The 24633-nt window shown below is 47.3% G+C and overlaps 1 protein-coding gene across 2 annotated transcripts in view; it reads right to left on the reverse strand.

Moving 5' to 3' along the window:
- prmt3 (protein arginine methyltransferase 3) overlaps positions 1-24539 on the reverse strand; it is a 45568-nt gene extending 21029 nt beyond the window's left edge. Inside the window, exons 1-11 of one of the 2 annotated variants that reach the window (XM_066647599.1) lie at positions 24443-24539; positions 23878-24004; positions 23612-23694; positions 23183-23232; positions 22631-22733; positions 22382-22544; positions 21590-21731; positions 18836-18901; positions 16400-16521; positions 13941-14040; positions 2489-2567 (exon numbers count right to left, since the gene is read on the reverse strand). In XM_066647599.1, the coding sequence (XP_066503696.1) occupies positions 2489-2567; positions 13941-14040; positions 16400-16521; positions 18836-18901; positions 21590-21731; positions 22382-22544; positions 22631-22733; positions 23183-23232; positions 23612-23694; positions 23878-24004; positions 24443-24464 (1057 nt within the window). In that variant the 5' untranslated portion in view covers positions 24465-24539. Of the gene's footprint in view, positions 1-2488; positions 2568-13940; positions 14041-16399; positions 16522-18835; positions 18902-21589; positions 21732-22381; positions 22545-22630; positions 22734-23182; positions 23233-23611; positions 23695-23877; positions 24005-24281; positions 24397-24442 lie in introns of those variants that run through there. The other variant, XM_066647600.1, reaches the window with a different exon arrangement.
- Positions 24540-24633: the final 94 nt, after the last annotated feature.

Consider the following 24633-nt stretch of genomic DNA (forward strand, 5'->3'; position numbering starts at 1 on the left):
CAAACAGTCACCCGGAGGAAACCCACGCAGACACAGAGAGAACACACCACACTCCTCACAAACAGTCACCCGGAGGAAACCCACGCAGACACAGAGAGAACACACCACACTCCTCACAGACAGTCACCCGGAGGAAATCCACGCAGACACAGGGAGAACACACCACACTACTCACAGACAGTCACCCGGAGGAAACCCACGCAGACACAGAGAGAACACACCACACTCCTCACAAACAGTCACCCGGAGGAAACCCACACAGACACAGGGAGAACACACCACACTCCTCACAAACAGTCACCCGGAGCGTGACTCAAACCCACAACCTCCAGGAGCTGTGACAGAGACACTTGCATCAAAACATAGGTATCTCTCTCTCTCTCTCTATAGTTCTGATCATTAACCTCTCTCCTTCATTCTCACACATCACTGTGATGGAGTGAGAGGATTTTTATTTTTTTCAAATATTCTTTCCTTTAACCCCACCCCCAAAACCAGCCCAAGCAGAACTACTTCTCAGGGTGTGTGTGTGTGTGTGTGTGTGAAACCCTTTGTGGGCACCGAGTCGAGAAGGACACAGATGTCAAAGCAGTGAATCATGGGACACGGCCCCTATTGCCCCCCGCCCCTTTCCTGCTGGTGTGGGACACTTCTGGTTTGTGTCCAATCAGCAGTGGTGGCTTCCACCTCACTGTCAGAACTCCACTGTCCAGTGTTTAACGTTCGGTCGGAATAAAGGACACTGATGTAGTACAGACAGGTCTCACTCTCTCTCTCTAACTCTGTTCTCTCTCTCTCTCACTATCTCTCTCTCTCTCTGTCTCACTTTCTTTGTTCCCTCTCTCTCTCTTTTTGGTGTTGTGTGTGTGTGTGTGTGTGTGTGTGTGTGTGTGTGTGTGTGTGTGTTCATTAGCGTTTCCTGTGTCTCCCACGGCCGGAGGCGGGACATTAGAGGCATTAAAGCTGATGGAGGAGCTGCTGATGGTGTGGATGTGTTTGTGGTTGTGACTCGGCCCGGACCCGCTCTCGGCCTGAAGCGGTGGGTTCTGAACGTTACTGAAGCACAAAGACATTTACTTTTCTTTTCACAATAAAAGTGAGTTTAATTGGGCAGTGGTCATGTGACTCTGTCACATGATGAATGTCCTCATTCCCCGCTGCTCCGATAAGGACCGGGAGTGCTCCGGCCGCGGGCCGCTCCTGCTCTGTGGGACTCGCCGTCGGAGGCGGGGGGTTTGGGCTGGAGCTGCTGGTCTGAGATTAATCCTAGTCCTGTGCTGGACTCTCTCCTGTTCCTGCACTCACTTAATTCACCACAGCTGCAGAAACAGCCAAAAGATTAAAGACACCTCCTCGTTTCTACACACACTGTACACTCTCAGAATTACATTTGTTTTTCAAAGCCTTAAACAACGTCTCATAAACAAACAGCTCAATAACAGTCTGTGAGGAGTGTGGTGTGTTCTCTCTGTGTCTGCATGCGTTTCCTCCGGGTGACTGTCTGTGAGGAGTGTGGTGTGTTCTCCCTGTGTCTGCGTGGGTTTCCTCCGGGTGACTGTCTGTGAGGAGTGTGGTGTGTTCTCTCTGTGTCTGCATGCGTTTCCTCCGGGTGACTGTCTGTGAGGAGTGTGGTGTGTTCTCCCTGTGTCTGCGTGGGTTTCCTCCGGGTGACTGTCTGTGAGGAGTGTGGTGTGTTCTCTCTGTGTCTGCGTGGGTTTCCTCCGGGTGACTGTCTGTGAGGAGTGTGGTGTGTTCTCTCTGTGTCTGCATGCGTTTCCTCCGGGTGACTGTCTGTGAGGAGTGTGGTGTGTTCTCCCTGTGTCTGCGTGGGTTTCCTCCGGGTGACTGTCTGTGAGGAGTGTGGTGTGTTCTCTCTGTGTCTGCGTGGGTTTCCTCCGGGTGACTGTCTGTGAGGAGTGTGGCATGTTCTCTCTGTGTCTGCGTGGGTTTCCTCCAAAAACACACATTGGTAGGTGGACTGTATGTGGGAGTGTGCGTCAACCTGTGAAGGACTGGCACCCTCTCCAGGGTGTGTTCCTGCCTTGTGCCCAGTGATTCCAGGTAGACTCCGGACCCACCGCCGCCCTGAACTGGATAAGGGCTACAGATAATGAATGAATGAGAGAATGTTGTAATCCCTCAGTCCTTCCCTGTGACAGCTATAATCTGCTCCCAGTGCGGACACCGTTAGCCCCTTTTCCAACAACTGGACTCTGGTTCTGAAACTGCTCCGTCACGCTTTATTTCAGCCTCTGAGCTCTTTCTGGAGCTTCTTTATCTCTCCACTCGCCCACAGACGCCCTCACGCTTCCAGCTAAAGATCCCCCTGTTCTCTGGTTCAGGAGTGAGCTGAAGTGGCTGAATGCCATCAAACCGTCAAAGACATGTTCTAACCCAGTGTAAAATGCATATAAATTAATGCGTAAATGTAAGTATATATGTGTATGTGTGTGTGTGTGTGTGTGTGAAAGAAAAAATTCACACTCACCCGTCCCCTCGTCCTTCAGGTACCTGTCCCTGGCGAAGACCACAGAGTCCAACATTGACTCAAACAGAAGAAAATAACCCTGAAAAACATCCACAAAACAACTGGGATTAAACACGGGATAAAACGAGTCGTTCAGATTCTGCTCCGCTTCTGATGTCAAGTGCAGAGACTGTAGAATGGCCCCGCCCCCTCGTCTGAGTCTGTCCAATCACAGCGCTGGACCCGTGTTTATGTGAGAGCGCAAAGACGAGGTTAAACTCAGCAAAACAGACACAACGAGCGCGGAGAAATAAGAGCACTGAGTAAAAACGGAGAAGAAAGAGAACAGAGTGAAAACGGCTAAAAACCAGAGCTTCTGCTCCTCGCTCCTCACTGCTGTGCGCTCGGGGTCGGGGTGAACAGCGAGCAGCTCATTATCATTTAAAGGAACAGGTGCTGAAAGCGGGCGTTCTGAACAGGGGCTGTTTACACAGGGGGAGAACACTGCTGTGGGGCTCGTGGGGTTTGGACTGAAGCAGGTCACAGACGTTTCATTAAGAAACAGGACTGTGTTCCACTGTGGAGACGAGGGGGTGGAGGTGTGGGGTAACGCAGTGAGACGGGTTTTTGAGTGTAATCACATTTCACAGAAACAGAGGGAGTTTGAAAAGGCTGTTCATTAGAGTTTAGTGATTAGTATCTCTCTGATAAACGACTCTCTCAGTAACGAGCTGCGCTCCTGCTCCGAAGCTGCTCTCCACCGTAACGACACACGAGAGAGTTCCTCACCGCACTCCGTCCCCTCTCTCAGCTCCACTGTCCCCTCACTGTCCCCTCTCTCAGCTCCACTGTCCCCTCACTGTCCACTCTCTCAGCTCCACTGTCCCCTCTCTCAGCTCCACTGTCCCCTCTCTCAGCTCCACTGTCCCCTCTCTCAGCTCCACTGTCCCCTCACTGTCCCCTCACTGTCCCCAATCTCAACTCCACTGCCCCCTCACTGTCCCCAATCTCAACTCCACCGTCCCCTCTCTCAGCTCCACTGTCCCCTCACTGTCCTCTCTCTCAGCTCCACTGTCCCCTCACTGTCCTCTCTCTCAGCTCCACTGTCCCCTCTCTCAGCTCCACTGTCCCCTCACTGTCCTCTCTCTCAGCTCCACTGTCCTCTCACTGTCCCCTCTCTCAGCTCCACTGTCCCCTCACTGTCCTCTCTCTCAGCTCCACTGTCCCCTCTCTCAGCTCCACTGTCCCCTCACTGTTCCCAATCTCAGCTCCACTGTCCCCTCTCTCAGCTCCACTGTCCCCTCACTGTCCCCTCTCTCAGCTCCACTGTCCCCTCACTGTCTCCTCTCTCAGCTCCACTGTCCCCTCACTCTCCTCTCTCTCAGCTCCACTGTCCCCTCACTGTCCCCTCTCTCAGCTCCACTGTCCCCTCACCGTCCCCTCTCTCAGCTCCACTGTTCCCTCACTGTCCCCTCTCTCAGCACCACTGTCCCCTCACCATCCCCTCTCTCAGCTCCACTGTCCCCTCACCGTCCCCTCTCTGAGATCCACTGTCCCCTCACCATCCCCTCTCTCAGCTCCACTCTCCCCTCACCGTCCCCTCTCTGAGATCCACTGTCCTCTCACCGTCCCCTCTCTGAGATCCACTGTCCCCTCACTGAGCTTCACTGTCCCCTCACCGTCCCCTCTCTCTCTCCACCGTCACTTCTCTCAGCTCCACTGTCCCCTTACCGTCCCCTCTCTCTCTCCACCGTCCCCTCACTGTCCCCAAAGGGTAGTCCCTGACTGTCACACACACACACACTCTCAAACACTCGGTTTATGAAGCATGACGCCTGTTAACATTATACAGGGTTGCCCAGAATCCTCTCCGGCTGCGTTGACCCCAGGCTGACCCTGGTTCTGCTCGAGTGGACGGAGATTAATTCAGAACACACATTTGCCTTCCCACAATCCCCCTCTCTCTGTGCAGTAAGAGTGGACACCAGCCCTTTGTCAGAAGTAGGAACAGAGACCGGAACACCGGAACACTGTTCCTGACACAGCACGGCCCAGAATCACCGTCTGCCCCAGCACCATGGACACAGCACTGCACCAGACACTGCCTTCTACAAACGTCCCTTTCCACCTTAAATAATACAGTCACTTTAGTGCTTTTAAGGTGGAATTAAAAATTTCAAAAAGATGGTCATTTACTGCCGGCCGGGGTCAGTCTCCCGAAGCCAGAGATGTCAACAATCATTTCAGAATAAATACAGAAATATACATATAAACTTATTCAGATATAAAAATATAAATGTAAAATACATTACAATATTCAATTAAATAACAACTAAATGAAAATCTGAAGCTGAAAAGAGTGGTGTTCCAATAAATTTCTCCCTCTCTCTCTCCCTCTTTATCTTTAGGCAAAAAGCTCCAAACTCATCAGTCACTCTCTCTCTCTCACACACACACACACTGACAGCCAGGCAGGCAGTGCAGATAAGCCTCTAATGATACAGACTCGAGGACACACTCTCACCCTGGGACTGCGGCGTGTGTGTGTGTGTGTGTGTGTGTGTGTGTGTGTGTGTGTGTGTGTGTAAATTTACGACCACAGCATCTGTCCCTTGGGTGAACTTAAACAACAATAAAGAGGAGGATGATGATGATGATGATAATGTGTTGTTTTTTAACCCTTACAAGTCCAAACAGAATATATAAATATCCAGGTCCATTTTAAAGGACCATTTAAAGGACAAAAAAAAGAGATACATTGTTCTGCTCTCTGTGTGTGTGTGTGTGTGTGTGTGTGTGTGTGTGTGTGCCTCTGACTCTCCACAAAGAGCACATCCCAGGCCAGAGACCCTCTCTGTTCCGTTACCTTTTGTTTTGATGTTATATTTAAATGTGATATTTTTAATGCTGTTTCATTTGTTATTGTGTGCAATATTTTATTTTATTCTATAACACGTTTATAACAAGAGTCCCGTGTTCAGAGCTCAGACTGAAAGTGTCTGTAAGTGTGGTGTGTGTGTCGGTGCTGTACTGGGGGAGGAGACATGCTCCAGAGCAGTGGAAGCTCCTGGAGTCTCTCAGGGACTCGGCTGGATGTGTCCTTGCACTGAGCTGCTCTTTAAAAGAACTTTACTCCGGACTGAAGCTTCTCTTCACTGCAATTTACAACCCAATTTCACACACTACTGCCCCGACTGAGAGAGAGAGAGAGAGAGAGAGAGAGAGAGAGGGAGAGAGACAGACAGAAAGAGAGTGAGAGAGAGGGAGAGAGACAGAGAGAGAGAAGGAGAGAGAGACAGAGAGAGGGAGAGAGAGAGAGAGAGAAAGAGAGAAAGACAGACAGAGAGAGAGCAAGAAAGAGAGAGACAGAGACAGAGAAAGAGAGAGAGACACAGAGAGAGAGAGAGAAAAAGAGAGACTTCAATAAAAAAAAAAAAGAAGTGACACCTCTCTAGGCCCAGCCTTGGAGTCCCCTGACTTTTATCTCTTTCCTCTCCTTTTCTCATTTTCTTTATCTCTCTCTCTCTCTGTGTCTCTCTCTCTCTCTCGATTAAGTATTAATTACTAAAACAAGGTTCTCTCGGCACCTGGAGCTTTCTGGGAGAAGCGTCTGCAGTGAAGCAGAAATGATGAGAGAGAAAATCTAATAATCACAAACAAGCATGGGTTGGCTTGTCTCATCTCCACACAGACACACACACACACACACACACACACACACACACACACACACACACACACACACACACACACACACACACACACAGAGAGAGAGAGCAAGCTCACATGGCTTCCTTCGTTCATTCAGAAATTACACAAACAGCTCCACGGCGATGATTTGATCTGAATCACAGGACTGTTTAAATGGAACAGCAGCCATATCGCCCCCTACTCTTCCTGTGGGGTACTACACCCTGTCAAACATTTACAGAAACATCTGCAGCTGAGAACAGATAAAGTGAAGATGCAGATTAAAGCAAAGCAACTTCAGATTAATAACAGTGTGTGTGTGTTTGAGACAGAGAGAGAGCGAGAGAGAGAGGCCAAGTGAACAAAAGATTCATAATCTTTGTATCTGTGGATCATCAACAATTAAAATCCTCTAAAGAATTAATACCACATTAAAAACTCTACAGACTGCTCTATACCCCATTAAAACACTACATACTGTTCTATACCACCTTAAAACTGTACATACTGCTCTACACCATATTAAAAAGTACATAGTACTGTAAAGCACATTAAAAACTCTAGACTGCACTATACCACTACATACTGCTCTATACCACCTTAAAACTGTACATACTGCTCTATACCACCTTAAAACAGTACATACTGTTCTATACCACTTTAAAACACTACATACTGTTCTATACCACCTTAAAACACTACATACACTATACCACATTAAAACAGTACATACTGCTCTATACCATCTTAAAAACACTATAAATTGCTCTATACCACCTTAAAAACCCTACATACTGCTCTATAGCACATTACAACAGTACATACTGCTCTATACCATCTTAAAACAGTACATACTGCTCTATACCACCTTAAAGCAGTACATAATGCTCTATACCACGTTAAAACACTACATACACTATACCACCTTAAAACAGCACATACTGCTCTATACCACGTTAAAACACTACATACACTATACCACCTTAAAACAGTACATACTGCTCTATACCATCTTAAACTCTACATACTACTCTAAACCTCCTTCATATAGTACATACTGCTCTATACCACCTTAAAGCAGTACAAATGCTCTATACCACCTTAAAAACTCTACATACTGCTCTATACCACATTAAAAACTCTACATACTGCTCTATAACACCTTAAAACAGTACATATTGCTCTATACCACGTTAAAACACTACATACACTATACCACCTTAAAACAGTACATACTGCTCTATACCATCTTAACAGTACATACTGCTCTATACCTCCTTAAAATAGTACACACTGCTCTATACCATCTTAAACGCTACATACTACTCTAAACCTCCTTCATATAGTACATACTGCTCTATACCACCTTAAAGCAGTACATACTGCTCTATACCACCTTAAAAACTCTACATACTGCTCTATAACACCTTAAAGCAGTACATCCTGCTCTATACCACCTTACCAGCATAATATCTTGCTCTATACCAGATTCACACACATACCCATATGTACACACACACACACACCCATATGTACACACACACACACACTCCGTTTGTGTGTGTGTGTGTGTGTGTGTGTGTATTACATACATGTTACACTGGGGAATGAATTTAAAGACCATCAGAAACACAGCGCCTGACGGAACTGACCGATGTCATCAGCTTCACCAAGACACACCCGCTACAGAGGCCCAGAGAGGCCACACCACCTCTAAACACCTGCATCAGCAGCAGTCTGCTCGATTACAACACACACACACACACACACAAGAAACAATTATATACGCTTCAATAAACACTTCAGCAGGGCCTCGACAGACACGCTCTCACTGTGTATACTCCGGGGTATAGTAACTACACACACACACACACATATATATACGCACACATTCATATTTTCACTGCATGTCACAGGAAACCCACCACAGCCTTCACCCCGCAGTTAGCACTTTACAGTAAGAGCACATTAGATCTGAACCCACACCGTACAGATGTTAATAACGTAAAGATGTTCATAACAGTGAGGGTTAAAACATCAGGGTTATTTCTGCTTCCATTAGCTACAAGCAGCAAGGAGCAACAGGACGGGGCTCTGTTCATATTCTCATTTATTACAAACACAGCAGAGTCTCACAGACACAACCCACAGAGAATGAGTTTATAAACCAGAGAGAGAGAGACACACAATACACAGAGACAGAGAAAGAGAGAGAGAGACACACACACACAGAGAGACAGGGAGAAGGAGAGAGAGAGACAGAGAGAGAGAGACAGACAAAGAGGGAGTGTGTTTGTGTGTGTGTGTGTGTGTGAGAAAGAGAGCCGAGGGAAAAGAGGGAAAGGAAAGAGGCTGGTCTGTGAAGGGCGGGGCCTGATTTGCATAAGAATGCAGATGAGGAGGAAATGTAGCGTGTCATGAGCGTATTCAAATTAGACGAGCGCCGGCGTCCACGGTTTGTTGGGACGGACAATAGCAGGCGAGCGGTGCATTGTGGGACTGATGGGTAATCCCAGGTAAGCTCTTTAACAGACACGGACAACACTCGGCATTCTGGGACAGGAACAAACAGCAGGAAATGGCCAGAGGGCCTCCGGAGACATCGGGAGCGTCTCTGTCTCACTCTCACTGAGCTCAGAGATCAAGTTCACTTACAATCCATAAATACATACAGGACACACACACACACACACACATATATAATAATAATAATAATAATACAGAAAAATGAAGTAGACAATAGAATAAATAATAAATAAACAAAATAGAGAACATTAAGAACAAGTTATGATCAGACAACTGAGTCAATCAGGCGAAAAGGCATTAAACAGATGGGCTCTGAGTGAGGTCTTAAATTGTAAAAGTGAGTTTATTTTCCTTATGTTCAGTGATAAAGAAGCTGGGGCTGAGCAGAGCGTCTGAAAACTCTACTCCCCAGAGGTAGAGAGACGGGTGGAGAGAGGACAGTCAGATGAATGCACACACACACACACACACACACACAGGTACATACATACATACATACAAACACACACACACACACAAATACACACATAGATACATACATACACACACACACACAAATACACACACACACAGATACATACACACACACACACATAGATACACACACACAAATACACAGATACAGATACATACATACATACATACACACACATATATACATACACACACACAGATACATAGATACATACATACATACATACATACACACACACACACACAGATACACATATACACACACACACACATACTGTACAGGTTCTGAGTCGCTGTGAGATGACTGTGATTAAGTGGTAAATGTGAGTAGTAATTGTGTGTAGATTAACTCTAAAATACAAAGAGAAAATGAGAGTCAGTTAGAATTCCTATTTTAAAAAGTTGCATAAACAGCATTTACCCCCCACTACAGCTTCACTGGCCTCTTCCATTCATTCATTAAAAACACAACCAGCTCAGTGTCCGGAGCCAGAGGAACGTCACATTAATCTGCTGCTGTTATCATTATTATTATTTTCTGCGTCTGAGAGGATGTATCTGGAGGGTTCTTCTCCCCCGTGTTTCAGACAGAAGGCCCCCAGCGGAGTCACGTGTGAGGAACAGATTGTTCTCGTCTAAAACCAGAGGAACGCAGAGCTCCGAGACGTTAGGACTGTAATTAGGCGACAGAAATAGAAGTGTGGGGTTTTAGAGCCGTTAATGAACATCAAAAACACTCTGCGTCGGCTTCAGCACAGAACCCAGAAAAGCCCACAGAGGTCAGAGCAGCGGACACCGTCTCTCCCCGAGATCCCCTTAAACCCCTCTGACCCTCCTCACAGACACAGGGTCGGGCTCCACAGGGGAACCACAGCACGCGCTTCAGGACGTCCCGGAGGACTGGGGGGGGGGCAGGAGGCTATAGAGGACTGGGGGGGGGCAGGAGGACAGAGGGGGACAGGAGGCTACAGAGGACTGGGGGGGGGACAGGAGGCTACAGAGGACTGGGGGGGGGACAGGAGGCTACAGAGGACTGGGGGGGGGACAGGAGGCTACAGAGGACTGAGGGGGGACAGGAGGCTATAGAGGACAGGGGGGAGCAGGAGGACTGGGGAGGCCAGGAGGCTACAGAGGACTAAGGGGGGACAGTCAGCAAACCCAGGGACAAATAAATAAATAAATGAGTTCTGGGGAGAAACTAAATGTCACATGAAGCAATCCGTCGGGAAACGACTTCTTCAGTGGTGTGTGTGTGTGTGTGTGTGTGTGTGTGTGTGTGTAATATAATGCCAGATTCACATCCCGGGCCTCATTACCTGCTGATAGTGGTCTTACCTGCCTCCAAGTGGACAGCAGTAATCACTCATTCCACACAAACACACACACACACACACACACACACAACAACCAGAACAACTGTTAAACCCCACACCCTTCTCTCTCTCTCTCTCTCTCTGAAGTTTGTTTTGTTGGGTGTTAAAGGCACAAATCAATTGTGTGAGTTATGAAATGACAGGCTCGTCTGCCCGAAACGTACCCTTGCCGATTTATTGATCATTATATCACACACACACACACACACACACACACACACACACACACACACACACACACACACACACACACACACACACACACACACACACACACAGACAGAGAGAGAGAGAGAGAGAAGCTGCCTGGGAGAAAACTCTCGTCCTGATGAACTTCACTCTCAAACACTGACAGGAGGAACACAGTCTGCCATTAAACATTTAATTAAATTAAAGGTGCAGTCAGTGTTTTTACCTCCACACAGCAGCACTGTTTATTATTTCTAGTGTTTTCTATAAAACGTAGTTCTTCTTCTCAGGTGAAGAACTGGACCACGGTGTTGTCCCTGAGACTGAAGTCAGTTTACCTTTTAATTTTTTTCTTGCGTATGTACTTGGTGTTTTACATATATTTATGCAGGATTAAGTCTGGAATGTCTCCAGTTTGATTTAAGGTGGATTTAAGGTGGATTAATGGCTGTAGAGCTCTCTGTTTTGTAGTTTACTGCTGGTGAGGAGAATCTGAGTTTAAAGGCTTTTAATTTGTCGGTAATTTGAGCAGCTTTGGGAGCGGAGAGAAAAATGGGTCACGCTCCGGAGCCAAACTGCCCGAGGCTCCAGCGGCCACCAGACAATTCCACCTTAAATTTAGAAACTTCAGCAGCTTCCCGCATCATCCAAACTGCTTTAACCTCCAGTGTGTTTTACTGCAGCTCCTGATTTGTGGAGCGTTCACACACTCATTTCACTCTATTTATTCTGTGACAAACCCGTTTTAAACAAAAGGTCGCCCCCATGTGGGGGACCCCCTCCTGTGGAAGATAAACTTCTTCATTCAGGAACAACAGAGCAGTCTGACTCTTCATCTGAGGTGAGTTACATTTACAGAAAATAAGGTAGAAATAATAAATAATTCGTTTCATAAACACTTTTTGCTGCTTGTTTGGTGATAAAATCACTGACTGCACCTTTAAAGCCCCAGAGGCTGATTCTAATGCGTGAGTCAGAGATGAGGGAAAGAGGGATGAAGGAAGGAAAGAATGAAGAGAAGGAGGGAGGGAGGACGTTCCCTCTGGTTACAGTTATGGCCTGAATAAATCTGGAGATGACTGATGTGTCTCCAGGTTCATTAACGATAAAATTCAAAAGAGGGACGGCTTCCCCTTCGCCCCACATCAATCATTCATAAAAATCCATAATTTAATTTAAAGTTCAGACGATTAAACACAGCAACATCAAACAGCCCCCCCCCCCCCGAAGAAGAAGAAGAAAATAATTCGGCTGAGGGGTTTTACTCTTTTGGTCAGTCTGAAAAAGTACCTTTAACCCCGCCCCCTCTCCGATGCTATACACATTTAACCCCGCCCCCTCTCCAACGCTATACACATTTAACCCCGCCCCTCTCCAATGCTACACATTTAACCCCGCCCCCTCTCCAACACTATACACATTTAACCCCGCCCCTCTCCAATGCTACACATTTAACCCCGCCCCCTCTCCAACACTACATACATATTAAACCCCGCCCCTCTCCAATGCTACACATTTAACCCCGCCCCCTCTCCAATGCTATACACATTTAACCCCGCCCCCTCTCCAACGCTATACACATTTAACCCCGCCCCCTCTCCAACGCTATACACATTTAACCCCGCCCCCTCTCCAACGCTATACACATTTAACCCCGCCCCCTCTCCAACACTATACACATTTAACCCCGCCCCCTCTCCAATGCTACACATTTAACCCCGCCCCCTCTCCAACACGATACAGATTTAACCCCGCCCCCTCTCCAACACTATACACATTTATCCCCGCCCCCTTTGATAATTCTACACATTTAACCCCGCCCCCTCTCCAACACTATACACATTTAACCCCGCCCCCTTCGATCATTCTACACATTTAACCGCGCCCCCTCTCCAACACTATACACATTTAAAACCTGCCCCCTCTCCAACACTATACACATTTAACCCCGCCCCCTCTCCAACTCTATACACATTTAACCCCGCCCCCTCTGATAATTCTACACATTCAACCCTGCCCTCTCTCCAATGCTATACACATTTAACCCCGCCCCTCTCCAAAACTATACACATTTAACCCCGCCCCTTCGATCATTCTACACATTTAACCCCGCCCCCTCTCCAACACTATACACATTTAAAACCTGCCCCCTCTCCAACGCTATACACATTTAACCCTGCCCCCTCTCCAACGCTATACACATTTAAACCCTGCCCCTTCTCCAACGCTATACACATTTAAACCCTGCCCCTTCTCCAACGCTATACACATTTAAACCCTGCCCCCTCTCCAACGCTATACACATTCAACCCCGCCCCCTCTCCAACGCTATACACATTTAAACCCGCCCCCTCTCCAGCGCTATACACATTTAACCCCGCCCCCTTTGATCATTCTATACCTTTACCCCTGCCCTCTTTCCAACATTACTGTACTGAAACACTGTCTCACTCAGGGACTCTCTATCACCCTCTCTCTCTCTCTCACTCACTGTCTCTCCCTCAGTCTCTGTCTCTCTCCCTCTCTGTCTCTCTCTCTACCTCTGTCTCTCTCTCTTCTGCAGAATGAAAAGTGACAGGTGGCTCCTAAAATTATTAATGTTCATGGAGTTTGTGCCGTTGTGAATTAAACGAGTGATCTTTCATCTTTTCACCGAGCGGAGCGTCACTCTTTCAATTTCCCTCCAGAATGAAAACAGCCGAGTGAGGACCGAGGTCAGCAACGGGCTGGACACACACACACACACACACCCTCTATATAGTACACACACGGACACACTATACCCTACACACACTCTATATAGTACACACACACACACCCTCTATATAGTACACACACGGACACACTATACCCTACACACACTCTATATAGTACACACACACCCTCTATATAGTACACACACGGACACACTATACCCTACACACACTCTATATAGTACACACACACACACCCTCTATATAGTACACACACGGACACACTATACCCTACACACATTCTATATAGTACACACACACTCACACGCTCTATATAGTACACACACACACACACTATATAGTGTACACACACACACACACACACACACTATACACTACCCACACACACACACAGTATACACACACTTTATACACACACACAGTATACACTACACACACACTATACACTACAGACACTATATAGTACACACACACACACACACACACACACACACACACGTTCCTCACCATCCACTCTGAGATGATGAAGTCCACCTTCTCCACCGGGAGCTCCACGTCCTCCACCCGTCCTTTAATCAGAGTGATGGTGTTCTCCAGACGATTTGACCTGGACACAAACACACGACTAATAACTATTTCACTAGTCACTCGTTACCACCGTCACACACTTCAGGCCCCACAGCGCCCCCTGGGCTTCTGGGGGTGTATTTCCAGGGCTACGTCTGTGATCAACAGGAACCACGTCAGGACCTCAGGATGGAGACCGTGCCCCAAACCTTCTTCTCCACAGTGAAAACGGAAAGGTTCCCGGAGAGAGAGAGAGAGAGAGAGAGACCGCGAGCATGAGAGACAGACAGAGAGAGAGAGAGAGAGAGACAGACAGACAGACAGAGAGAGAGAGAGACAGACAGACAGACAGAGAGAGAGAGACACAGACAGACAGAGAGAGAGAGACACAGACAGACAGAGAGAGAGAGTGTGTGTGTATTAATGTGTGTGTGTGAGTTTTGCCCCGGGTTAAACTAATGATCTTCTGTGAGCAGTAACCCTTGTAAGACTGTGTGTGTGTGTGTGTGTGTGTGTGTGTGTGTGCTTTGCCCCCTGTGTAGTGTGTATCAATCTCTCTAAACACTCCATTACAGTGACAGTGTAATGTGAGAGAGGACGGAGCATTAGTGCGGGTTTCTGATCTCTATCTGCACTCTTTCACTATCACACTCTCCCAGACCCCCCCTCCCCCCCCCTTCACCCTCCCGTCTCATTACCCAGCATTCCACAGGACAACAGCGCAGCGGGGGGTGGGGAGAACACCAACATCCCACCACCCTTTACCTGGGTTCTTTAAAGTTCTCTGGTTCTGTACGGAACCTTCCAGAAGAACCTCACCATGCATCTACAGCCAGGCCCCGCTCTCTCTCTCTCTCTCTCTCTCACTCACACACACACACACACAAACACTGGCCCAGTGAAGTGTAAAATTAAACTCCCTCTGTTCATATACATCCACCTCTGCAGCTTACATAATAACAACAACCAAACCATAATCTCTCTCACTCACACACACACACACACCTCATAACGACACCCCATACCGAGAACACATCACACACACCTCATGCAGCTACTACACAAGGAAAATGACCAGAGTTCACACACAGGGCACTTTCTCACACACCACAAAACACAGCTATAAACAATAACACCATCGGCCTGAGACTATTATACTGTGTGTGTGTGTGTGCGTGTGTGTGTATAGAGAAGCTGTAGGTGCAGGTAAAGCCCCATAGAGCCCAGGGCTTTAATAACAGAATAAACAGATGCTCCAGGTGCATGCTGGGTAACAGACTTTCTCTGTAGGAGGTAAACTCTGTTTAACGACACTTTAAAACGTATCGTCTATAATTAAAGCTGCAGTGCATCCTTTTCTACATTGTGGTTTCTTCACGTTATAAACCAGCCGTTAGACTGACACCTAGTGGCCTGGACATGTGAAGAGGCCACTCAAACCAAAGCTATTATAAACATGGCGGCCCCCGTGGGAGAGACCCGCTGTGTGGAGCATTAACCGGTTCATTCAGAGACGACTTCTGAGAGAAAACACTGTACAAATGACATCACTACTGAGTACTGACGGTGAAAAAGACTGAGAGCTCCTTTAATTTCATTTGCAATGAGAGATGTTAAACGTAAAACAGACCGAAATACGGACAAAATTTATATCACAATATACTTCATAAGTGTCCTGAACTGACGACAGCGCCCTCTAATGACCTCTAATGTAAATAAAATGTGTCTAAAAATACAGGAGGTTCTCGGGTTACGTCAGTCCCGAGTTACGATGTTTCATGGTTACGACACATCTCCCATTTACTGTATAAAGCCTTGTTTCGACTTAAGTGGTTTTGCGTCATAAACATCGTAACGTGAACTTCGTGTTTGATGTGCGCGGCGGAGGAATACACGGTTACGCGGCTCGGGACCGAGGAGGATAGGTGCTAGGATAGGATAAGTGCTTACAGTATGTTATTTACGTACAGTGTGTACGTATGTTCCGACTTACACCGAAAATCGGTTTCCGACACGTCGTAAGTAGAGGACTCCCTGTAATAGATATTGAAACATTTTATATTGTGATAAACACTGACTCTGATTTATTGTTCAGCCCTAAACTCTACGTGATCCAGAAAGGTGCTGTATATGTGAAACATTATCTCTGTTATAAATAACGTTTACTATTCTGTGGTGTGACGTTGAATTTAATTCAAATATAAAATGACAAACAAGACGTAAAACAGACGTTAAAGACGTCTGAGATGAGAAGAGAGTGAGGGTGTAGGAGACGGTGGTGGACGTCTCGTGTCTCAGAGGAAGCAGGTGTTCGTCCTCGTCCTCCCAGGGTTGGGGACATCGTGTGATACGTGGAGCACGGCTAACGGCTAACGGTTACCAGGGCAACGCAGACCCACCTGATGATGTCCATGGTCTGGTAGATGATCTCCGATTGGTCGACAGCGATGACCTTCTTGGCTCCCGATCGAGCGGCGAACATGGAGAGGATTCCTGTGCCGCAGCCCACGTCCAGCACCACCTACAGGATGAAGGAGGAACAGCATCTCACTTTTCAAACACCACACACAGCGGTGCAAACATTCCAAAACCCTATGTGTTTACGCCCCAACCCAGGACCCTCCATCTGTGTGTTCATATCTGGGACTGGTCTGTTTCCCGAATCTCTCTAACACTCATCTCTTTAACACTCATCTCTCTAACACTCATCTCTCTAACACTCATCTCTCTAACACTCATCTCTCTCTCTTTGTAACACACACTCATCTCTCTCTCTGTAACACACACTCATCTCTCTCTCTCTGTAACACACACTCATCTCTCTCTCTCTCTTTCTCTCTCTGTAACACACTCATCTCTCTCTGTAACACACACTCATCTCTCTCTCTGTAACACACACTCCTCTCTCTCTGTAACACACACTCATCTCTCTCTCTCTGTAACACACACTCATCTCTCTCTCTCTCTTTCTCTCTCTGTAACACACTCATCTCTCTCTGTAACACACACTCATCTCTCTCTCTGTAACACACACTCCTCTCTCTCTGTAACACACACTCCTCTCTCTCTCTGTAACACACACTCATCTCTCTCTCTGTAACACACACTCATCTCTCTCTCTTTGTAACACACACTCATCTCTCTCTCTGTAACACACACTCATCTCTCTCTCTCTCTCTGTAACACACACTCATCTCTCTCTCTCTGTAACACACACTCATCTCTCTCTCTCTGTAACACACACTCATCTCTCTCTCTCTCTCTCTGTAACACACACTCATCTCTCTCTCTCTCTGTAACACACACTCATCTCTCTCTCTCTCTCTCTCTCTCTGTAACACACACTCATCTCTCTCTCTCTGTAACACACACTCATCTCTCTCTCTCTCTGTAACACACACTCATCTCTCTCTCTCTCTGTAACACACTCATCTCTCTCTCTCTCTGTAACACACATCTCTCTCTCTCTCTCTCTCTCTCTCTCTGTAACACACACCCATCTCTCTCTGTAACACACACTCATCTCTCTCTCTCTCTCTGTAACACACTCATCTTTCTCTCTCTCTCTCTGTAACACACTCATTCTCTCTCTCTCTCTGTAACACACTCATTCTCTCTCTCTCTCTCTTTGTAACACACACTTATTCTCTCTCTCCTCCCTAATCTTATATTTCTCTACTTCTCTTCCTCCGTCCTGCACTACCTCCCATCCTTTGTGTCTCTCACTTTATCCAGGCCATTGTTCTTCTCTCTTTTTCGGTCTCTCTACCTTTTTTCTTTTTCTCCTCCTCTCCAACACATCTCCTACCCCCCATCCCTCCTCCTCTCACTACCCCCCACACCCCCCCACCCTCTGTCCAACTGCAGCTGTTTAAAACTGATCTAACCGGTGTCACTTTATAATGAATGGGTTCTATATGAGCTCCTGTGTACTACACTGACAGCGCGCCTTTGTGTGTGTGTGTGTGTGTGTGTGTGAGAGAGAGAGAGAGTGAGAGAGAGCTTGAGAGAGTGAAACACTATGGGCTGTGTTCCCTGTTATCAGTTCTCTGCAGTGGGCCGACAAGGACCCTGTAAAAAAATAATAATAAAAGCGGTAGCGTGTAATAAACTGCTGCTGTATTAAATCAGACTGGACATCCTGACCTTCCCCCGCAGCGCTAACACTAACGCTAACACAGATACGGATAAGAGCTCCGTCTCCAGTCTGAGTCACGACAAGGGCATCGCGATACCCGCAAAATATCAAACTGGGCTCGTATTAATACAGACGAGGCTGCGATGTGCCGTGCGGAACAGAGGGGGCGCCAGCACGCTTACCATTAGCAGTTTATGCTCCATACAGCGGGTCTGCACCGCGCTGGACTGAGGTTTAGTACAGAATCCCAGACTCCTGGGCCACTAGGTGTCAGTGTAAAGGCTCAGTGAAGACGAACCATTGAAGAAAATGACTGACTGCACCTTTAAAAGTTATTATTAATTTAATAAAAGATCGGAGAATTCATTATTATGAAAATGATTGTGATATATCGTATCACTTTGGTGGATTCTTTAAGGAAATCAGTGAATTGGTCTCTACTTTAACATCGTTATTTTACACAACTTCACTTTAGTTTTAGTCTGATTTTCTAAAAAAACTACAGGCCAATATTTTAAAGGGTTAATAAACGTTATATCAGAGCATTTTATGTCGTGGTTGTGTGGTGATATCAGTGGGTTAAAGGCTGATTCCCTAGTGATATCAGTACCGTGAAAACCGATATTGTGATTACGATACAGTGAACGATATATCGCACCACCCCTGGACGGCAGACAGAGGGCGATCTGGTCCTCACCTTGTCTTTGAAGACGTGTGGGTTTCTGTAGATGAAATCCCGGTAACTTTCTGTCCTCACCTTGTCCTGCAATGGAGAGGAGAAGAGAAGAGGAAATGAAAAGGAGGAGAAGAAAGACGAGAGCACGGAGCTGTAAGTGATGACAGAGTGTCACCATTATGTTTTCCATTAAAGAGACGGAGAGCAGCCTTCCCCCCAAAAGAGTAATCGCTGAACAAATTCCAATCGTTCAGCAGAGAAATTTAATTCTATCACTCGGCCCTCGCCTCGGCTCCTGGAGACGACGGCCCTCGCCTTTCCGACTCAAGGACCGAGTGAGAAATCAAATTAACCGGCAGTAAGCGGCGGAGGGGGATCTCATTTCAACACGGTCCTGATCTGCATCGGAAAGGAAACGTGAGCGCTAATGATTTTCCGAGTGGAAGGGGGCGGGAATCGCCGGCGTTTGTTGGGTTTGGGGTGAAAAATTAAATGGGATTGACCCTGACACATCCCGCTTGGCCAGCAGAATCAACAGCTAATTAACCTGCCAATCAAACCCAGCACCACCCTCTCAGAACCACACGGAACCCATCTGAACATCAAAGTGTGAATCAGGAGCCCACCAACCCACACACTGTGAAACAAGACCCCAGTCAGGTTTCTGTCAGAAACACGGGATAAAACGAGTCGTTCTGATCCTGCTCCGCTTCTAACGTCAAGTGCAGAGACTTTAGAATGGCCCCGCCCCCTCGTCTGAGTCTGTCCAATCACAGCGCTGGACCCATGTTTATGTTAGAGACAAAGACGAGGTTAAACTCAGTAAAACAGACACAACGAGCGCGGAGAAATAAGAGCACTGAGTAAAAATGGAGAAGAAAGACAACAGAGCGAAAACGGCTAAAAACCAGAGCTTCTGCTCCTCGCTCCTCACTGCTGTGCGCTCGGGGTCGGGGTGAACAGCGAGCGGCTCATTATCATTTAAAGGAACAGGTGCTGAAAGCGGGCGTTCTGAACAGGGGCTGTTTACACAGGGGGAGAACACTGCTGTGGGGCTCGTGGGGTTTGGACCGAAGCAGGTCACAGACGTTTCATTAAGAAACAGAAGTGTGTTCCACTGTGGAGGTGTTTGTCTCCTCCTCCTGGATTGATATTTACATTCTAGCTCTCCAGAACCAGGGGCTGGGGGGTTGTGGGGGGTATGGGGATGTGGGGGTGGGTGGTCTCCAGCCCCTGGTCAATGAGCAGGGTCTGGGGTGGCGTCGGCTGGTTCCTGTGGTCCGCTGGTTTTTAGCACAGTGAGAAGAATCCAAAAAAAAAAACAGAGCAGTGCTGTCCGAGACAATGCCGTGACCTGAGCGAGTAAAGACAGGGGTTTTATGGCCGTTCTGCACCACACACACACTGCGGCGGCATGACGGAGTTTCATCTCTGACGCAAAACTCTGCGTTAACGTAAAGAGAAATGAGCTCCAATCAGCAGCCGGCCTTTATTCAGCACTTACCGCAGTGTGTGTGTGTGTGTGTGGCGTAAGATCCCCATAATTTAACTAGAGAGCAAACAAACACAGCACACCTTCACAGACGTCTGAGAATTAATATTATTAGAGTATTAATAATAACAACAACAATAAAGTAAAGCTAATGTAATTAATCTGCAGTTATTATACTGTAATAAACACCTATAACTACTGCACTGAGAACACTGACATTGGTTGTAACACTTTTATAAAATGCTGATTAATAAAGAAGTTTCAGACTGAGATGAAATGATGAGCTGTTGTTCAGTAATTATTCAAATATTAAAATGTATTTAAATTAAATTAAAATGACATTAATAAATTTAAATATTACACTCATTATTATTTTATTAAAAATGACACTCCAAATATTAGTGATTAATAATAAATATTCAAATTATTAAAATATTTCAAATGACAAATTATAGCTCAATACACATTTAAAAACATTATAAATAATTATTATAAAATTGATTCAAGAATCAATAAAATATTATTGAACATTAAATTAAAACTAAATGATTCAATACAAATGTAACATTTAACCTGAGCTTTATGCTGTAAACAGTGAGAACTGAATCTTTAAGAGCTTTAAGATCTGCTCTGTTCTTCACTCAGTGGCTGTACACAGTGTGGACAGTGTGGCGGGGGACAGTGTGGACAGTGTGGCGGGGGACAGTGTGGACAGTGTGGCGGGGGACAGTGTGGACAGTGTGGCGGGGGACAGTGTGGACAGTGTGGCGGGGGACAGTGTGGACAGTGTGGCGGGGGACAGTGTGGACAGTGTGGCGGGGGACAGTGTGGACAGTGTGGCAGGGGACATGGGGACGGGTGGACAGTGTGGCGGGGGACATGGGGACAGTGTGGACAGTGTGGCGGGGGACATGGGGACAGTGTGGACAGTGTGGCGGGGGACATGGGGACAGTGTAGACAGGGACAGTGTGGACAGGGGACAGGGGGACAGTGTGTACAGTGTAGACGGGGACAGTGTAGACGGGGGACATGGGGACAGTGTGGACAGTGTAGATGGGGACAGTGTGGACAGAGGGACAGTGTGGACAAGGGACAGTGTGGACGGGGGGCATGGGCACAGTGTGGACAGGGGGACAGTGTGGACAGGAGGACAGTGTAGACGGGGGACAGTGTGGACAGTGTAGATGGGGACAGTGTGGACGGGACAGTGTGGACGGGACAGTGTGGACAGGGGGCATGGGGACAGTGTGGACAGGGGGACAGTGTGGAGTCTGTGACCCACCTTCAGCATTTCCTGGTGGATGCTGTAGTGTCCGTAAGAGCTGAAATACGCCTCGTCCTCATCGTCACGGAGCTCTGCTACTGCTCCCAAACACAGGGGGGGCCTTGAACCAGCACTGAGCACCAGGCCCTGGGCTAATGACCTGTACACACACACACACACACACGCAGGCACACACACACGAAAACAGAGCTTAATTCTTCATCTGTAAAATTTCATGTACGTGTTTGACATGTGAGCATGAATGAATGAGTGTGTGTGTGTGAGAGAGAGAGAGAGAGAGAGAGAGAGAGAGAGCACGTGCACCCACACGCTCCAACCTTAAACACTGCAGTGGAATTTTACCCTGAGCTCCTTACAACTCTCACATCTCACACACACCTCTCTTCAGCAGCACTTTCTCCTTCACTGCATCTGAGCGCAGAACAGAGCTCAATGCTGCCCCCCAGTGGCGCACTCAGAACATCACAGTGGGAAAATAAACACTGAGAATGAGTGCAGTGTATCAGTTAGTGATCAATAATTAATGACACCTTCCCTCCAGAGAACACCCCTCTGAACACTTTAACACTGAACTAAAATACTTTACAGGGATAAACGGCCCGAGGGGCGGAGCCAAGCTGACCGCCCATCAACAGACGTCCTTATAAGGACTTCCTGTTATAACACACCTTTTACACAGAGTAAATTATTATTTACCGACAGGGACCATGAGGACCACACACACACACACGAGAGAGAGAGAGAGAGAGAGAGAGAGAGAGAGAGAGAGAAAGAGAGAGAGAGAGAGACCTGAGTTTGTGGAGGTCATCCGTGGCTCTCCTAAGTGCCTCCTCTGCGCGAGCCGCTCTCTCCTCTGCCTCCTGAGCTCTCCTCCTAAACACTTCAGCTTCATCTCTCACCTCAGAGTCCAGCTCAGACTCAGCTCCGCACATCTCCTCCATCTCCTCCACATCTACACACACAGATCCACACACTCGTAATAAACACTGATGGTAAACAGTGGTGTTGTGTGAGAAGAGTGTGTCCAGGGCTCTGTACCAATTTGCAGCAGAGTGTCATCGGGACGAACCGGCTTCAGGAACTCATCACTGTCCCAGGGCAGAGCGCCATCCAGTTCACACAAGCTCTGTCCACTGCACTTCTGCACACACACACACACACACACAGACATAATTAACATAATGTAAATATAAAACCACACAATGTTAAAATAAGAATCCCGTGCTTTGACCTCAATCTCAACCCAAGCTTATCATCCGAGTGCTGCTCCTGACGACAGAGAGGTGGCGCTCTCTAAAGGCGCTGTTTTACTGCTTTAACATTTTACACAGAGCCGGCCTCTTCTCTAATCGCTTTATGTGAATAAGTTTAAGAGAGTGCCATCCAATCAGAGCTGAGAGTGCACTACTACACACTGTCTGTGTTTGTTGTTGTTGTTTACAGTCTGTAGTAACTGCTCTAAAGTGGAGAGCTGTGGAATAATTGACTGCACACACATCGCCCATCATCATCTTCATCATCATCACGGTCCTCAATAACAACCCACCCCCGGACAGACCCCCTCCACCCATAAACGCTCTGGACACACACCTGGGCTCGGACGTAGTTGATCATCCTGATGTAGCCGTAGTCATCGAGTTCTGAAAGAAAACAATTAATTAGCCGTAAACCAACAGGTTGGTTCTGAATTAAAGGTGCAGTCTGTTGTTTACATATTTTCCTCCATTTCTGGTAAATGCAGCTCAGGGGGGGCAGAGTCTGCTCTGTCACTCTGGACGTAACCCGTTTAGACTCCACAGAGCGGGTTCCCCACACGGGGGCGGCCATGTTTTCAAATAATATAAAACATAAAACCAAACAAGAATGACCCCAACACATTGTGATCTGCACCTCTATGCAGTTAGTGGCTGCAGGCTGCGGTTAATGGCAGTGTTAAGTGGTCACAGGACAGCCAATCAGAACTGAGCTCATTTGCATACAGCATTCTTAAAGGTGTGGACTGGCTGATTTTTTACTCACTGTGTTTCTTCACGAGTCGCGGGACGTTCACGCCGTGTTCGCTCTCACAGTGGCGCAGCGTCTCAGGAACGGAGTTTAAAAACCTGCCACAGAGGCACGGGTCCGGGGCGTTATTCACTTTAATATTTACACAAAGTGAGATCGGTTCACTCTCTGTTTCTGTTTCTGTCTTTATTTCAAAAGCAAATTAACTTCTTAAAGGAATCTTCCACTGGAATAAAGATTAACCCTTTAAATCTCTCACAGCAAAGTCTCAGAGAGTTTACCTTTCGCAGAAAAGACAGGACACGGAGACATTCTCCTCATCCTCCTCCATCCACTGCTCTTCATCCTCCTCCTCCTCCTCCTCGCTCAGAGACAGATCAGGGACGTCATCATAGGCTCCTTCACCAGCTACAGAACCACAAACAGAACCACAGTCAGAACCAGCTGCAGTGGACAGTGGACACAGCGCCCACTTTCTGTGAGGGGCTTTTAGAGGAGGACGTCTGGTTCCATTCACCTCCACTGTCCCCCTGCTCTGACTCCCACTGAGACACTGTCCGTCTCTTTACATCTCAACAAAACTACAACACAAACATCTACATCACCGTGAAAGAGCAGAGAACTGCAATACAACGCAGTGGTGGCCACGGAAATCAAATAACAAACAAGTACAGCTTTAAAATACCCCACAGATGATGTTATGAAGCTCCATAAACATCTTAAACACAGAGAGAGCAGCCCAGAGCTTCACAGGAGCCCCTCGGAGACAGAGCGGCTGAAACACCGCGCGGAGACACGCGCGCAGACGCTACACTGAGGGTAAGAAGTAAATAAAGAGGCTCTCACGTGCGACTGTGGACTCCGCCATGCTGCCCGCTCTCACACATCCGGGTCACTCTCCAGCTGCAGGGAGACCCAGCGGCCACAGGGAGGCGCCAAAACCACAGCAACAGGCGTCTGAAATCTGACTTATACTTGTCAGAGTCCAACTGTGGCTCTGAATACTTTTTAACGCCCTGTTCTCCAGCACTCAGGAC

The sequence above is a fragment of the Hoplias malabaricus genome, chromosome 16, assembly GCF_029633855.1.
Source record: "Hoplias malabaricus isolate fHopMal1 chromosome 16, fHopMal1.hap1, whole genome shotgun sequence".
Classification (NCBI taxonomy): domain Eukaryota; kingdom Metazoa; phylum Chordata; class Actinopteri; order Characiformes; family Erythrinidae; genus Hoplias; species Hoplias malabaricus.